Genomic DNA, 17,744 nt, shown 5'->3' with positions numbered 1-17,744 from the left:
CTTTAAAAATATTTATACATGGGCGTAAGTTAAAAGCTGGAGGGGGATTACACTTCAGGCATTTCAGCCCCCAAAGATTAGTAGCCTACGCTAATGTTCTTATATTCAAAGCAAAACTACTTAGATCGTTTAGAAATATGTTATTTAAAATTGTGACAGGTTTGGGCACTGTTTGTGAATCGTCACTGTGAAGGAAGTAAGAAAATAAATTTTAAAAATTTCAAAACAATTCACAAAAGCCTGATGAGTGCCCTAAAAATTAGGGACATAAGGTGTCTTTAAATTTAAAATGCAGTGTAGAAGAAAATATTTTTATTTAATTTTTAAACGCTGTTCACAAATAAAGATTTTTAAACTTTGCTGTGACTTTAAAATTTTGAATGCGCCCACCTTCTCTTGTGGTTCAGTTAGATTGAATTTTCCAAAACGACCGTATAAAAGAGACATGTAACTATTTAATTCCGAAAAGATTACCAAAATTGGTTGACCACTCTTGAAGATATATCCCAAAAAACGAAGAAAATTTGTGATTTTCTTAAATTAAAGATACCGCAAATACCAGAGCTGATGGACTATAGGCGTACTGGCAACTTATGCTTAAAAAAGCCTCATTTATCGAAATAAATGGTGGCAGGCCTGGACACCGACCCATGTCACATTTTGTCGGCCTGTGTTATTATTTATGTTATTTTATTTATTTTTGTCTTCCTTTCAGATTCCAACAAAAGGAAAAAGCCGCATACTCTATAGGGCATTGATTTTCGCAATGTCTTCGTATGACGGAAGAGACTTTCAAGTAATATACTTGAGAGCGACAAAAAGGTCGACGGACATTCAATGGGTTAGGCCGATTTTGATCGCAATAATTTCGTTTTTAAAAGAGGAAGACCTGTGGAACAAATGCTTGGCGATAATTAGCGACAATTATCAGGGCAATAACTTTTTAAAACGAATTCCGAAAGTTCCGTGGCGATTTGGCGCAAAGCAAGACTTGCACTTGCATGCCGATTTCGTCATGGATATTGCATACGCCACCACTTTCGGAAGAAACAATGTTATTGATCCTCTGACAAATTTGCTAAAACAAAACTCTTCTTCAGTGTCCACCAAAAATGGCAAAGCGATTAACAAAGAACAGATCAAGATGCTGGCGGAAGTTGCGAAAAGATTTTTTGAAGGAGGACGAATTCCGCCCGAGTTTCGCTACGATTGTTTTTGCTTTAGGTGTGTGTTTTTGCTAATTGTGTGTATGTTGTAATTGTGAAATAACTATTAACTTAGGGCCGGTTTCTCGAGTGCCGGCTAACATTTCTCGAACAGATAAAGTCCCTGATAAGGCATTTTGGCTTTCTCGAGCATAAATGTGAGAGCTAACTTTGACAGGGACTCGGAGTCCCTGTTAAGCGTTTTCGACTCGATAGAATGACAGCTGATTTCCCAAAGCCAACTAAGAAGAAGAAACGAAATCACAGCTGACTTTTCCCTTGAAATATACCCAAACAGCTGATGAAATAATTGAAGCACGCCATTTTTTGCGCTTCACAGCACAATTCTGTACGTTAACAGCACTCTGTAATTGTTTCTCGTTCAGAAAAATTAAAGCAGTCGAGAAAGCCGATTTGCTTTTACGAACAGTTTATCTGGTCTTTAAGTTTTTCGGACAGATAGCTATCAGGGACTTTGACAGGGACTCGAGAAACCGGCCCTAGGTCGAAAAAGCTGGCTCTACATCCCTTCACCGAGCGGCTGATCCAAGCACCTATCCTACTTCTCCGGCCCTCCAAGATGGCCCTTACCTATGAAGATGGTAAGAGCTAGAAAAATTAGCTAAATATCAATTTCAATTTTAATTTCAATTTGCAAAGGAAAATATTTGAAAATCACTGTTCACCTTTTTGGTATTCGGTAACGGTTACTTTAAAAACCCTTTAGCATGTTTAAGAAAAACCAATATATTTTGGACTTTTGGTATTTCTATTTAATTATTTATAAAACATAAAATGAGTAAATCAATGAAAATCTTGTTTAGAATTTGAAATTTTATAATTTACTCGATAACATTTCAATCGATTGGGTTACAGCTATCGATTTCACACGGTTGCTCCCAAACATCGATAGTATCGAATATAAATCGATTTTTGCCCCAGCTCTGGTCACACAGCAACTGAGTCAGAAGTTGAAGAAGAAGCAGAGACCGTAATTTTTCCACGACTTAACCAAGCGATTTACTGAGCGAATCGAGCCGCAATTGGCCATTTAGCTAGCCGGAAGCATTTAGAGCGTGAGCAACAGAGTGCGGCCACTTGGAAGCGGTGCCCGCAGAGAAATCGCAGTGCGAGAAGTGCCCGAAAACCGCTGGCCCAGCCCCATTATAAACAGAGAGGAGGGGTGGAGAGTGGAGAGTGCGCAGCCGAGGAGTGTGTGTGTGTGTGTGCGGAGTAGTGCAGATAGGAGAGCGGAGAGAGGTCAGCCAACCCGTAATTAAGAAAAAGTAGACACGTACGTGAAAGATGTCATCCGGTGATTTTGGCAATCCGCTGCGGAAGTTCAAGCTCGTTTTCCTGGGCGAGCAGAGTGTGGGCAAGACCTCGCTGATCACTCGCTTCATGTACGACAGCTTCGACAACACGTACCAGGCGACGATCGGCATTGATTTCCTCTCGAAGACCATGTACCTGGAGGATCGAACGGTGCGCCTGCAGCTGTGGGACACGGCGGGCCAGGAGCGTTTCCGCTCCCTCATCCCCTCCTACATACGCGACTCCACGGTGGCCGTCGTGGTGTACGACATCACCAACACCAACTCTTTCCACCAGACCTCCAAGTGGATCGATGACGTGCGCACGGAGCGGGGCAGCGACGTCATCATCATGCTGGTGGGCAACAAGACGGATCTCTCGGACAAGCGCCAGGTGTCCACCGAGGAGGGGGAGCGCAAGGCGAAGGAGCTGAACGTGATGTTCATCGAGACGAGCGCCAAGGCGGGCTACAATGTGAAGCAGTTGTTCCGGCGGGTGGCCGCTGCCCTGCCCGGCATGGATTCCACGGAGAACAAGCCCTCGGAGGACATGCAGGAGGTGGTGCTGAAGGACTCGCCCAACGAGACGAAGGATCCCGAGGGCGGCTGTGCCTGCTAGAACCCCGAAAACCCAACCCCGATCCAACGAGGTGTATGTTCCGGCTGGATCTGCGGCGGATTCCTCAACATCTATACACACACATACACACCTTACGTTTAAGTTTATTTATAAAGTAACAAAAATGATAGCAAAGGCAAATAGACTAAACAACCATTAACGAAATCGGCTAACTAATTAATGTTAATTGAGCTGAGCTGAGCATGCTAACTTATCAGGATCAGGGATCAGGATCAGAGTAATATTTGCGAGTTAGCTACCCCAGACAAGAATATAGTGTTGTGCATTTCCGATACCCAACCCCCTAAACCATGTACTTATGTCAGGCCAGGCGGTCCAGGAACCTCCGACATTCCAGCTCTCGGCATCTCCATCAGTCGTAGATACCACGCAGCCAGCCTGTGTTCAATATGATTCCACCAGCCAGGCATTTTGTTTCTCATTTTAGTGCCCCCTCGTTCTGTTTTGTTTCGCCAATTTCGGTTCGGTTTTCGGCTTCTTTTTTTAGCACAGCGAGCGCAACTGCTAACTGGAACTTTGGATGGCATAGGACTTGGCCACGTGCATCTTATGAATAAATATACACAGATATATAATATGTATTTTTATGACTAAAACTGAAAACAGACATGCAGCACACGAGCAGAGCAAACACTTAACAATATATTATTAACGATTTTTGCTTCGATTAGCGAGAGAACTTTGTGCATTTTTTACGCGAAAAGCAAAAGCTTACAAAATTGATAATTGAATAAAAACATAAAACTATGGATGCAATTTTTAATAAATCAAATTATGAAAATGAAAAGTATACAAGATATTAGTAATAAATTAAAACATAAAAAAAACGCTCCCCAAGCATGACTCATACAAAGTGGGTGTACAATGTATCACCATTCCCTCTTATAAAAAGGGTTCCACGATATTTGGGGCACCGTATCTTATCAATTTCAGGCTGCGTTACCGTTTAAAATCGTTTCTGTATGACCTGCGCACCTGTGTCGGCATGACTAGTCCGAAATTGCTGACAAATTCCACTGATTCGTCAGAAAATTACAGTGTAATAGGATTGTAAAGATATGATTCTCAGTTAGAAAAGCTTAATAATTAGCTAAATTCCTCTTTTCAGTTTTTTTCCCGAATTAAATCGCTATGGTAAATAATAAAATTCGTCATCCACATATGGCTCCCTCATGTTTTCATTAACTAAACATTTAAAAAAGATGATTCAATACATCATAAATTAGACCTCGGATTTTGCATATTAGCATATTTTTTTAAGATAAAGTTAGATCAATTCCGAAAACACCAAAGTTCGTTTCAAGAAAAATATAGTTTAAAATTAGTGGCATTCATAAAATGCATATGCATAAAATATGCAAAATACAAAATAAACTAAACTATTCAAGATTGACCATTTCATAGCCAACATAATTTACCCTAAGAAAATTGGTGGTTCTTTTTCGTCATTTCTGAGATATCTAATTTTTTCCCAAATTTAAGGAAACCCTTTTTATATTTCCAACGAGAAGGCGAGAAGGGGGCAAAAATAGTAAAAGGGGCAGAATAGTTTTTAACCCTATCGGCCAAACTGTTCGTTTAAATTGCTCGCCGTGTTTACTGAAAATTCCTTAGAATAAGAGGGCTGCATTAAAAATTTGTTTAGCATATTTTATTCATATATTTTGCATATTTCCAATATGCATCCGGATTTATAACATTTGAAAATTATGACACCTTCCTAGAAAATTTGGTAAAAATCGCACCAAAAATGGACAAATAAGCAAAATCCGAGGCCTTATCATAATTCATGTTTGGTTTTGGTTTTTATTTGTGAATTCCGGTTTCATAAGCGTAAATACATAGAAAGAACAAAAAATGCGTACTTGCTTTGCCATGCAAATGTTAAGTATACGTTTTGATAAATATAGATCGAAGTAGAGTCTTAGAAGTTGTCCTCGTTCGAGATGAACTCGTCGCGAATCTTCTGCAGCTTGGTAATCAGATCCGCCACCGAGACCTCGCCATGCACCTTGTTATCCCGAGTGCGGACGTTCACGGTGTTCGAGGAGCGCTCCTTGTCGCCCACCACCAGAATGAAGTTGAACTGCGCCAACTGAGCATTGCGTATCTTCTTGTTCATCGTGTCGCCGGCATCGCAGTCCGCCTCGCTCATGAATCCGGCGGCATGAAGCTGATCCCGGACAGACTGGGCGTACTGATCGTAGGCGGGACCCACGGGAACCACCATCACCTGGCGCGGCGACAGCCAGAAGGGCCACTTGCCGGCAAAGTTCTCCGTGAGAATGGCAATCATGCGCTCCACGGAGCCGAGGATGGCGCGATGGATGATCACCGGCCGCTTCTTCTCGCCATCGTCGGCAATGTAGCTGAGATTAAAGCGAATGGGCAGCTGGAAGTCCAGCTGAATGGTGGCGCACTGATGCGCTCGCTTTAGAGCGTCCATAATAGTAATATCAATCTTGGGCCCATAGAAGGCACCATCGCCGGGGTTCTCCTTCCAGGGCATGCCGAACTCGTTGAGTGACTCGGCCAGCGCTTTCTCCGCATCGTTCCACTGCTCCAGCTCGCCGAGGTAATTTTCGGGGCGTGTGGAAAGAACCAGCTGGAAGGAGAAGCCGAAAATGGTGTAGACGTGCTTCAGGAACTCCAGACAGCCCTTCATCTCGCTCTTGATTTGCTCGGGGGCACAGAAGATGTGCGCATCGTCCTGCTGGAAGCGACGAACGCGGGTAAGTCCGGTCAAAGCGCCGGAGAGTTCGTTGCGATGCAGCACACCAAAGTCGGCCATGCGCAAAGGCAACTCGCGCCACGATCGATTGCGATTATCGAAGATGAGGCAGTGGCCGGGACAATTCATCGGCTTGAGGGCGAACTTCTCCTTCTCGGCCTCAAAAGAGAACATGTTCTCGGCGTAGTGCTGCCAGTGACCCGAGGTCATCCACAATTTGGCATTGTAGATATTCGGTGAAATGACCTCCTGAAAGCCGCGCTTCCTGTACTCCGCCTTAATAAATCCAATCAGCGTGTTGTAGATGTGCGCTCCGCGCGGCTGGAAGAAGCATGAGCCAGGGGAGAGCTCATGGAAGAAGAACAGCTCCTGCTCGCGACCGATCTTGCGATGATCCCGCTTGGCCGCCTCCTCCTGCAGCTTCTCCCACTCCTTGAGCTGCTTGGGATCGGGAAACGAGATGCCGTACACACGCTGCAGCGTCTCAGCGTCCGCCTTGCCCTCCCAGTAGGTGGACGAGTTCTTGGTGATCTTCAGGGCCTTCACCTTGCCGGTGTGACGGACATGTGGTCCGCGGCAGAGATCAATCAGCGAGCCGCACTTGTAAACGGTGGTGCGATCGGTGGTCACCTTCTCGTTGAGAATGCGCACCTTGAACTCGTTGTACTTGAACATCTCCAGCAGGTCGGACTTCTTCATCTCCAGACGCTCGAAATTCTGCTTTTCCTTCACGATCTGCTTGACCAGGCCCTCCATGGCGCCGTAGTCGTTGGTGGAGATCTAATAATAATGCAGATTATTAGCTCGTTTATTACCTAAGAAACACCGAAACTACACATAAAAAAAAGTGCTTGGTAAAATTGGCCAATGAAGATAGTTCAGTAACTATACAAAATAGTACTTAAACAACAAAGATAGTCGTCCGTGCATTTGTTTTTGCTTTGCGTACTATTAAATAGTTAAACTAATATTAAAATAGTTACGCTTACGGGTTGTGGGTTTTTTGTTTTTGTACCTTGAAACTATTTTTAAATAGTTGTTAAACTATGAACAATAGTTACCCTAACGTAACTTCTTCGGTATAAAAGTATGCAACAGTAATTTTACAAATATTATAGTAAGTTAACTTGAATTTATGGTTCGGGCACATTTTACCCTTTCCTACAGTTGCAAACCTATTTTTTATAGTAACCCTTACGTTTACGAATTGCGTAAGAGTAACAATTTACTTAGTAAAATTGACCATTTTTATGTCCTGTTTGACAATTATTACAGTTGATTTTACAAAGTTTTTTTTTGTGTGTATACTTACACCCTCGCCCTCCAGGTGCATGTCGTAGTAGAAGCCGCTCTCAATGGGCGGACCGTAGCACAGGTGTCCGCCGTAGATGCGCTCCATGGCCTCGCCCATGATGTGGGCGGAGCTGTGCCAGAAGACGGCCTGCGCCTCCGGATCGTCGAACTTGAGCAGCTGAAGCGTGCAGTTGCCCTCGAGGACGCGGTCCAGATCCCAGACCTCGCCGTTCACCTTGGAGATGACGGTATTGTCGGCCAATCCCTGACTAATGCCGCGGGCCACCTCGTACGGAGTGCTCTGCCAGGAGGTGGCGTCCACCTGCTTGCCGTCGGGCAGCGTCACCTTGATGGGCTCGCGCGTCTTGGCCGCCAGCTCGGCCTCGTACTCCGCCTTGCACTTCTCCCAGAAGACATTGCGCTCCTCGATGTACTGCGGCCAGGGATTGAGTTCTGGAATGGTTAAAGTAGGGGTTAATATATTGTAAAGTGGGTATTTATACTGCTTTAAAACTAATAATATGTTTATGTGGGGTTTCAAAAGTATTAAAATGGGTATTAGAAAGGGAACAAAGATCTTAATCAGCATTAAAGGGCGATTCATAATATTTAATTTTTGATCACATCATTTTTTTAATTTTTTTAACATCTAAATAATTGGGATTGGAAAAGAAAGTCTTTTTAGATCATAAATGTTTCGAAAGAATAAGATTTACTAGGCATCTTTGGCCAAAAAATGTTAATTACATTTATGAAATTGTACTATTTTATTTCAAAACTTTGTAGTAGTACTTTATATGAGTTATAGAATTACACAGGCCGACAGTGTTTTTGGTGCAGCCCTATGGGCATTAAATTGTGTTAATATAGACGGGTATAAGCATATCTGCATACTTAGTTTTCGCGTTTAACGGGTGGTATTTGTGCAATCGCGGTTTGAAAAAAATAGCAACATTTAATGTTTTGATTTAAGATATCTTCGACGGTCTTTGCCCAACTGTATTAAAACCTGTGCCAAAAAATGGCTTAGATACCCTTCTAAATAATTGCATTTAAGGTTCCATTATAATTTGAGTCAATCAAAGCCTATGAGCCATTGAAGTAATTTGTTCACCTCTATTCCCAACCAACTTGATGCGGTGAACAGGCTTAAAAAAATACAAGGAAAAATATGTGCCCTAAAATATTTGACAGGCATCTAGAGGCGTCTTTCACCGAATTTTTAAAATAAATAAGACCATTATACGTCGAAGGATGGAATTTATAGAATTTTTTTCATAGGAACGTAAAAAGTAACAAGTATTTTTGAGTAACTATTATGTAACGAGTTGGTCGTGACTTCACACAGTAGGTTTTTTAAAGATAACAGTGGCGTAGCCTTAAAATTGTGGGGGGAGATATTTAACAGGCATACTAACCCCTTGAAAATACAAATTTTCGATGTTCGGCGCCTACTGCTCTACAAATTGAAAGGCAAATTTCTACGAATGTGTCAGATATTTATGTAAAATGGAATTTCAAAATTCTTGTTACTTTTCCCGTTCTTACGGAAAAAATTCTATAAATTCCATCCTTCGAAGTACAATAGTGGGTTTTATCTCAAAAATTCGGGAAAAGTCGTCTCTAGATGCCTGTCAAATATTTTACGGCACATATTTTTCCTTGTATTTTTTTAAGCCTGTTCACCGCATCAAGTTGGTTGGGAATAGAGGTGAACAAATTACTTCAATGGCTCATAGGCTTTGATTGACTCAAATTATGATGGAACCTTAAATGCAATTATTTAGGGCCGGTTTCTCGAGTGCCGGCTAACATTTCTCGAACAGATAAAGTCCCTGCTAAGGCATTTTGGCTTTCTCGAGCATAAATGTGAGAGCTAACTTTGACAGGGACTCGAAGTCCCTGTTAAGCGTTTTCGACTCGATAGAATGACAGCTGATTTCCCAAAGCCAACTATGAAGATGAAACGAAATCACAGCTGACTTTTCCTTTAAATTATACCCAAACAGCTGATGAAATAATCGAAGCACGCCATTTTTTACCCTTCACAGCACAATTCTGTGCGTTAACAGCACTCTGTAATTGTTTCTCGTTCAGAAAAATTAAAGCAGTCGAGAAAGCCGATTTGCTTTTACGAACAGTTTATCTGGTATTTAAGTTTTTCGAACAGATAGCTATCAGGGACTTTGACAGAGACTCGAGAAACCGGCCCTTAGAAGGGTATCTAAGCCATTTTTTGGCACAGGTTTTAATACAGTTGGGCAAAGACCGTCGAAGATATCTTAAATCAAAACATTAAATGTTGCTATTTTTTTCAAACCGCGATTGCACAAATACCACCCGTTAAACGCGAAAACTAAGTATGCAGATATGCTTATACCCGTCTATATTAACACAATTTAATGCCCATAGGGCTGCACCTTTTAATAAAGTCCATTTTGTTGACCTGTGTTATGTATCCTTTTTTTAAAGGCTACTTGGAAAGTGTTTGTATCGAGATGGAGATTTAAAGCCAAAAGACAGGTTTTTTTTCTTCAGTTCTATGATACTTTAAAATACATGCTATTACCCTACTAAAAACCAAGGATTAGCTTTTAACTCTTAAAAACACTTCTAATCCAATTTCCCTTTCGTTTGTTTTTAAATCAAAGCTGTTTAGTAGATGTTTATTCTTATATACTCCCAATTCTTCCTGGGAGACCTTTTCTTTTCAAAACATTAATAATCCTACTTGATCCTTACCTTTCCGAGTATCTCCACCTCCGGCCGGCTTCTCCTTTTTCTCCTTCTTCATCTTGGAAGCCTGCAAATCCATTGGAAAAAATCAATAAAACGGAAATAGCGAAGGGGCTCAAAATTCTGCTACGTATGCAATTAGGCAAACGCTTTTATTCGGTATCTACTTTCGACTGATGATGTCTTTCTTGTTTTCTTGTTGTTTGAACAATTGGGGACAAGGCAATGAGAGTAACAAGACGCTTTCGGCGCTTTTTGGCGAGCGACCTATCTCTTATTTTTATCGAGATGTATACAACTTCGTTACTTTATGGCTGATGCAATAGCAAGAAACTTTTTAGCACGAATGTTGAATGGTGGTTAGTGACGTCACAGCAGCCGGCACTGAATCACTGCAACTCGCACATGCACACACACACTCGCACTCAGACAAACAAAACATTTACACGTGCCAAATGCAGGAATTTTTAATCCAAATTTTAAGGTCAATTCTTTTAAACTTAAAAACACCAACCAAAGTTGCGTAGTTGTGTTGTTGTGGTTCTTTCAATTGCTGTTGCTGTTGTTGTTTTGCTGGTTTCGTGTGCGTCTGAATTTTCGGCGAAATTCGCTGGCAAATGCGGGCCAAGTGGCTATAATATCTGCCGCTTTGGGGCGCCAACTTCAACATTACTCGGCTATCTAGCACTTCTCATACACTCGAAAGCAGTTCGAAAGGAGTTTAACATGCCTTTTGCTTGTTCAAATCCAAGTTATTCAGTTCCGTCACCACGTTGTCACCCATTTTTTACGAAACAAATTTAATCAGAAAAGAAGAAGAGGAGGAGCGTAGTGTTACCAGGCGGGAAGAGAGCTTTTCCACCAAAAGGTAGAGACGAGGTGTAGCAGTACAAACTTTAAATAAAACATTCGCACCAAGCCATTAAAAAGTTTAAAAAAATGTTGTTTTAAAAATGTAATTTTCCCTAATATTAAGCTAAGATATACCAAAGAAAATAGAAACTCAATTGGATTTAAAAACTTGTTAGCACCATTTAATTTAAAACACCATATGAAAGAAATTGGTTTTGAATGTTTTCCAAATTATATATTATTTCATATTTATTATATATTAATTTAATTAAAATCTGTATTCTTATTTTCAAAATAAAATGTTAACTCATATTAAATATTACTAATTAGCTGTTTGCTGTTTGGCGCCAACTCGAGTTCGAAAGTGGCCCCAATTCGAGTCCTGCGATTCGAGGCAGTTATTGATTTTCTCACAGTGCTGACATAATTTCCTTGCCATCGACCGCAGTCGTGTTTACCTAGCGTGCTGCGCTAAAAATTGGCCAAACGGAGTCAAAAATTTCGGTCGGAGCGTAACGGGAAAACGGCGACAAGATTGCACACCTACTGGAAAACCCCCTGCATCAAGGCAACGGTGGAACGGCGGACCGTCTGGGCGTGGACTTCGAGTTCTACATGGCCTCGAAGGTGCACCCGAGTCCGGGGGCGGCGCGCAGTGTGTGGGCGCTGCCCCTGACGGCCTCCTCCTCCTGCAACATGGTCGTCGCCGAGGAGGATGGCCATGCCCATGCCGACGACATCCATTTGGATCATCGCCCCCATTCGCCTCCGCTGACGGGTCGCGGAACGGACGGTGTTCATGGCGGCGGTGGCGCGGAGGACCATGAAAACGTGCTCCTCTTTGAGGGATTGGATGGAGCCACCACCGTGAACCTAGACGACATTTTCGACATCATCAAGAACGGCGAGGTCAGCGAGGTGGAGAATCTGGTGGACAAGTTCGGCATGGAGTGCCTGTCGGCGAGGGATCGTCATGGCTACACGCCCGCCCATTGGATAGCTCTCAACGGGAATGTCCAGCTGATGAGGTACCTCATCGAGCGCACGGCGCCCATTGATCTGCCCTGTCTGGGAACTCAGGGCCCGCGGCCCATTCACTGGGCCTGCAGGAAGGGCCATGCCTCCGTGGTGCAGGTCCTTCTCCAGGCGGGAGTGGCGGTCAATGCGGCGGATTTCAAGGGACTCACGCCGCTGCATCTAGCCTGCATGTATGGAAGGACAGCCACGGCTGCATATCTTCTAGGAATGGGAGCGCTGAACAACCTGACGGATATCAACGGTGATACTGCCCTTCATTGGGCGGCCTACAAGGGGCACGCGGATCTGATGCGACTGCTCATGTACTCCGGAGTGGAGCTGCAGAAGACGGACAACTTTGGCTCCACGCCACTGCACCTGGCCTGCCTGTCGGGCAACATGACCTGCGTGCGCCTGCTGTGCGAGAAATCGCAGCTGGATTTGGAGCCGCGTGATAAGAATGGCAAGACGCCGATCATGTTGGCCCAGGCTCATCAGCACCAGGATGTGGTGCGTCTGCTTTATGGGGAGGTGAAGAAGAAGTCCCGCTGGATTCCCTCGGTTTCGGAAAGCTGGGGCTGGCTATTCGGCGGAGCAGGGGATTCCAAGGGTCCGCTCTTCCTATTCCTCTTCTCGGTGCTCCTCTGGGGCTATCCCATGTACATGATTCGGGCGATTCCCATCACCTGGAATATATTGCGACGATCGCATTACTGCTTCATCTACTGGAACGCCGTCATGTGGATTAGCTGGGCGATTGCCAACCGGCGGGATCCGGGCTACATACCGCTCAGTTCGGATGCCTACTACCGGGCCATCAAGCAGATCCCCTACTTCGACAAGCTGAAGAAGCGCAATGTGATGCTGACCCGGCTGTGCCACAGCTGCCGGTGCCTCCGTCCGCTGAGGGCCAAGCACTGTCGCGTGTGCAACCGGTGTGTCTCGTACTTCGATCACCACTGCCCCTTTATCTACAACTGCGTGGGTCTGCGCAACAGGATGTGGTTCTTCCTGTTCGTCCTCTCGGTGGCCGTCAACTGCTCGTTTACCATCTACTTTGCCTGCTACTGCGTGATGATCGAGGGCTTTACGATGCTCTATGTTCTGGGACTCATCGAGGCGGTTGTTTTCTGCGGATTAGGATGGATACTCACCTGTACTTCGGTAGGAGCTTCTTTTGTCACACAGAAAAAGAAACCGATATAAAATAGGGCTATTTCTACCTTATATCATATCAAATTTAAGATTCAATCATATCAACATGATATTTTATCATATCATCATATCATAAAAATATCAAATTTAGTATTATTCGAGCAAGTAATATACAAAAATACTAACATAATTTTTTTCATATCAAAATGATATGAATAACTTGATCTATTACCATTTCTTTTTCTCTGCAGATAAATTCTGTATTTAACTCTCTTTCTACTTCATTTGCCACACAGAAAAAAAAACCGATATGAAATAGGGTTATTTCTACCTTAATTTATATCACATTTAAGCTTCAATCATATCAACATGATATTTTATCATATCATAAAAATACCTAATTTATTATTTTTCGAGCAAGTAATATACAAAAAGACTAAAATAATCTTTTTTCATATCAAAATGATATGAATAATTTGATCATCAGAGAAATTCTGTATTAAACTCCCTTTTTTACTTCTAGATCCTCCATGCCTGCATGAACCTCACCACGAACGAGATGTTCAACTACAAGCGATATCCTTATTTGCGCGACAAGCGTGGTCGCTACCAGAATCCCTTCTCGCGCGGCCCCATCCTGAATTTGCTCGAGTTCTTCGTTTGCCTGCCGGATCGGAACGATGACAACGATCTTCTGCTGGAGGATAACATTTGATTAAGGATCTAGGATCGAGCCCCCGCTCGACGGCGTAAGCTGCCCGTGCGTGGATAATGATGTGAGGAGGCGGCCAGGGACCCACTCGGGTAGGCTGCCAGTTTGGTTTTGCTCCGCAGGCTTTGTGCTTACTCGAATGCTTTAAAGTTCGAACCGAAGGTCAGCAAGTGCGTGCGTTTTATCATCTACAATTGCAATCTAGTTGTCATTGCGGAAGGCAAAGCGGTAACGCTCAGTTAAGCCCATTTTGAGCCCTGTTTAAAGGGCATATTAGCCCAGTTAACAACTAATGAATAAGCCTTAATCAATCGAAAGCATTCATACAAAATTACAATGCTAAAATTCCATTATCTCTAGATCTCCTTCCGCAATGATATCCAAACATCGGCCAGCCGATCTTTTCGCTTTTCCAACTTGTTACCTTATAGCCTCGGATAAGATTACGCTTCTCTTGTTAGTTTTTGTACAAAATTGTTATTTATAAAATGTGTTATTTAATGATCTCTATATTATATACCTAATATAATAATAAATGGTGTAAAAGTTCACTAAATGGCTGGGCAGGGGAAGTCACCCGCACCAGTTTGTTCATTTTGTGTTCGGGGAATTGCACAAGTAATACTAGCAGAAGATCAGATCGGGTTATATATGTAAAGGGTACACTTTGGCATGTATCTTGGGTGATGGGAGTCTAGAATGAATTGATATTTTGTGTAGTATGTGTGCGTAATGCTTAACTCTCGAAGCAAAAGTCGTAGTTCTCGGGATCCTCTGGTATCGGCGGCGGATCCTTGCTGATGTCCACGCCCTCGGTGTCCAGCAGCCGCAGCTTGATCTCCATGGACAACAGGGTGTCGAAGTCCTCGTTCTTTTGTTTGCTGACCATCGGCTGACCCAACAGCGCGTTTATTCCGTCCGTCCAGTAGTTGAATATACTCTCGTCGGGCGCCACAAAGTCCAGCGTGGAGTGCTCCATGTTCTCGAACGTTATGGAAAAGGCCAGATTTACGGCGGATTTCCTAATGCGAGTTTCCTTCATGTGCGGACACTCCTTGCCCTCCAGCAACTGCTTGATCTCACTGATTGGCAGCTTTTTGGGCAGCTCCTCCATGGTGGGTATAGTCTTCTCATCGCAGTCGCCGTAATGAATCACCTTGTGGTTGGGCGAAAGGCGAGCGTACCAGAATTTGTCCTTAGTTCGTGTTCCTCGCAAATATTTGGCGAAATGGGTACCTATTACAAGATCAGTTAATAAGGTTTAAGTGGGAAAGTAAAGGTCATTTTACCTTCCACCAGAAAAGAAAGCCGCTGCTGCTTAATCAGCTCTAAAATATGTGGCGATATCTTCTCCTTCAGCTTCACAATCGCCGAGGCAGTGGAGTCGCACTCCTCCTTCGAAGTGCGCTCCTGCTGACGTAGCGTTGTGATCTGCTGATAGGTCAGCAAAGCGATCTTGTTGCGAAAATCTTCAAGATTTTCCGGCCTGCATTTTAGAGTGCGTTGGATCTGCTCTCGCACCACGCTGAAGGTTGTGGTAAAGTCCTCGGCAGTGGCGCGCATATCCTTCCACGTGCGATTCAGTGTGATGACGCATATGCAAAAGAATTCCTCGAACGGCGAGTCGTGGGTGAAGAACATGGGCTGGAAGTCACCGGACTGCTCGGCTGGCGGCTCGCCAATGCGCAGGATGTCGCACAGGACCTTCACCAGCTCAATGGAGGTGCGTCCGAAGGGACACTCGTGCTCATCCGCACGGCAGGAGTTCTCGCGCACAATCTTTGCATACTGTTGGGTGTAGTTTCGGGCAAAGTAAACCATGCAATCCAGCGCCAGTATGCCTGAAATGCAAGATATTTATTAGACATTTCCTCTAATATGTTAAAGGGGGTAGGGTCTTGCAAAAAAAAATTTTTATTTTTTTTTCTTGTAGATTAACATCTTAAGATTATACAAAAAAAGTTTTAAGTCAATCGGACAAAAACTTTAGAAGTGTTGCTAAAATTAGTACCCTAACCTCTTAAACTTTAGGTACGTAAGTTCAATTTCTAAACGGCTCAACCGATCGTTTTCAAATTTGTCGCATATTTTTCTGCATAAAAAGACCCCGCCTCCTATGAAGCGTTTTTTTTCTTTTTTAACTTTAAACATTTTCTTCTTAAGCCGAAAGTCAAATTTTTTAGGTGAAAAACGCATTTTTGACTTTGGACTATCGAAAAAAATGCTTAAAAATAAAAAATAAAAAAAAAGGGCTTCATTGGGCGCGGGTTTTTTTAATTCTTAAGCGAAATGTAAAAACGAAATGGAAATCCGATCATTTTTAGCGGAGGTACAGTGAACACTGCAAAACGTTTTTTTTTTTTTAAGTATAAAAATTAGTGGATGTTAATTAAATGACACTTAATAACATACAAAAGGTTTCAATTAAATCCATCCAACCAGTTTTTATAGAAAAAATCGCAATGTTAGTCGATTTTTTAATGCCTAAGCCCCTCCACCCCTTAAACAATTCCTTACCCGGTGGAGTCTCAATGAAATCCTGGGCAGGATTAATGTCGCATTTGAAGCCCAGCTTTTTGTAGTACTGCGAAAAGTTTACGTTGCCCGCTCCTGAGCCACCGCCACGTCGAATGTGATCATCGCTCTGGTTCAAGGCGTTGGTATGATCGTCGAAAGCGATGCGGCGCAGCTCCTTGATCTTCTCGTGGGCATCCTGATCCTGGGCGTTCATTTTCATGCGCATCCGCTTCTCCAGAAGGCCAAGCGTCAGCGTTTGCAGCACGTAGAGCTGGTGGGTCATCTCGGTGCCCAGTCCGTTGCCAATGAGCGCCAGTCGGAACTGCTTGGCGCTGATGGTGTGGGCGATGGTCCGGCGTCGCGCTTCGTCTGCCTTGACGAACAGAGCGTTCAGTAGGGCGATGGCATTCTGACGCATCACCGGCGAATTGACCTCCTGCAGGAGGCGCAGGATGTCCTGCAGTTTGATGTCCTCTGCTACTAGCACATGTTTATTGCTGCACATGACAATGTTCTCCAGGTTGGAAAGGGCACTCTCCCCACAATTCGTTGGATACTTTTGGAAATTCCTCACAATCTCAATGTTGCGGGCCACGAAGGAGTTCTCCGGCACTTCCCAGGACACCGTGCCGTGCTCCATCAGCTCCACGAAGCTGGCCAGGCTGTACTTGAGTATATCCTCGTTGGTCTGGCCGCCGTCCTCGATCATCTTGATGAGTGTGTCGAGACCCTTTTCCTTGATGAACTCCAGGGCAAAGGTGTGATCGGTGCTGAGCGAGGTGAGCTCCTTGAGGCGAAACGCTTTTTCCTGCGGACTGCCGTTCAGCAGGATCTCCATGGCATCGCTGGCCGTCTTGGAGGGCGAATACTGCAGTCGGAGTACAGAGCCGTTTTTGATCTCATTGCGATTCTTCTCGGTCACGTACTTTTGGTTGTTGGACTCGCAGAACTGAAGGGCGTAGTTTTGGTGATCACTGATGGCCCAACCATTGCATATGTCCTGGATTTTGCCTGAAAGGTAAAGAGAGATAAGTATTACTTCCTGTTTAACTCTACGCTTTGCATATTAATGAGGAATGGGGAAAAGGGAGGTCGCTGACATCACGATAACACTTGAACATATGTATAGTGAAGGGCGTTGGTTATGGGCTTCCGGTTTTTACAGGTTCTATATTTAAATATTAACACAAATCATGTTGTACCCCAGCCATAATCCCTATTTAACTTGTTTTAACTGTATTCTTTAAGTATTCCTTTCTAAAAAGGCTTATAAACTCCAATATTTTCTTTTATTTACTCACTTGCCAGGGGATGCCTCTGATCCAGATTTATCAGCTGCGCCATATGGTTCTCCCGCTCCACGGCGATCTTCACAATATGTGAATCCTTCACCGTCGTCTTTTTTGGAATCATTTTGGTACTTAATAAGCGATAACTGCAATTATTATTGTTTTTCTGCAAAAGATAGTTTCCCTATATTTTGTTGATTAATCCAGACAGTGTGCCCAGGTGTCGGTCAACATATAATGCCTCTATTTTTTACACACAATACCGTTGCGCTTTGCGGCATTAA

At 43.6% G+C, this 17,744-nt stretch overlaps 4 protein-coding genes across 5 annotated transcripts; 2 read left to right on the top strand and 2 right to left on the bottom strand.

The window, feature by feature from the left end:
• The first annotated feature begins 2,155 nt into the window (after window positions 1-2,155).
• On the top strand, window positions 2,156-3,907 carry Rab6 (RAS oncogene family member Rab6). Its single transcript, XM_017156497.3, has one exon. It carries the CDS (start codon window positions 2,511-2,513, stop codon window positions 3,135-3,137), a length of 627 nt encoding a protein of 208 aa, XP_017011986.1. The 5' UTR covers window positions 2,156-2,510; the 3' UTR covers window positions 3,138-3,907.
• Window positions 3,908-4,944: 1,037 nt separating this feature from the next.
• Window positions 4,945-10,777, bottom strand: ThrRS (threonine--tRNA ligase). 2 transcript variants are annotated; one of them, XM_017156496.3, is made up of 4 exons: window positions 10,649-10,777; window positions 9,925-9,985; window positions 7,202-7,635; window positions 4,945-6,669 (listed from the first exon to the last, which is right to left on the bottom strand). In XM_017156496.3, the coding sequence occupies exons 1-4, from the start codon at window positions 10,700-10,702 to the stop codon at window positions 5,083-5,085; spliced, it is 2,136 nt and encodes a 711-aa protein (XP_017011985.2). In that variant the 5' UTR covers window positions 10,703-10,777; the 3' UTR covers window positions 4,945-5,082. The 2 variants fall into 2 exon arrangements, with proteins under 2 accessions (XP_017011985.2, XP_017011984.2); XM_017156495.3 differs by lacking the exon at window positions 10,649-10,777 and adding an exon at window positions 10,433-10,636.
• Patsas (palmitoyltransferase Patsas) lies at window positions 10,699-14,181 on the top strand. Its single transcript, XM_017156515.3, has 3 exons — window positions 10,699-10,786; window positions 11,101-12,951; window positions 13,466-14,181. The coding sequence occupies exons 2-3, from the start codon at window positions 11,386-11,388 to the stop codon at window positions 13,655-13,657; spliced, it is 1,758 nt and encodes a 585-aa protein (XP_017012004.2). The 5' UTR covers window positions 10,699-10,786; window positions 11,101-11,385; the 3' UTR covers window positions 13,658-14,181.
• Window positions 14,129-17,671, bottom strand: Ced-12 (engulfment and cell motility Ced-12). Its single transcript, XM_017156514.3, has 4 exons — window positions 17,473-17,671; window positions 16,172-17,182; window positions 14,944-15,495; window positions 14,129-14,890 (listed from the first exon to the last, which is right to left on the bottom strand). The coding sequence occupies exons 1-4, from the start codon at window positions 17,582-17,584 to the stop codon at window positions 14,391-14,393; spliced, it is 2,175 nt and encodes a 724-aa protein (XP_017012003.2). The 5' UTR covers window positions 17,585-17,671; the 3' UTR covers window positions 14,129-14,390.
• Between the last annotated feature and the right edge of the window lie 73 nt (window positions 17,672-17,744).

Source organism: Drosophila takahashii, chromosome 2L, assembly GCF_030179915.1.
Source record: "Drosophila takahashii strain IR98-3 E-12201 chromosome 2L, DtakHiC1v2, whole genome shotgun sequence".
Lineage (NCBI taxonomy): Eukaryota > Metazoa > Arthropoda > Insecta > Diptera > Drosophilidae > Drosophila > Drosophila takahashii.
This window is presented reverse-complemented; position numbering and strand designations above follow the sequence as displayed.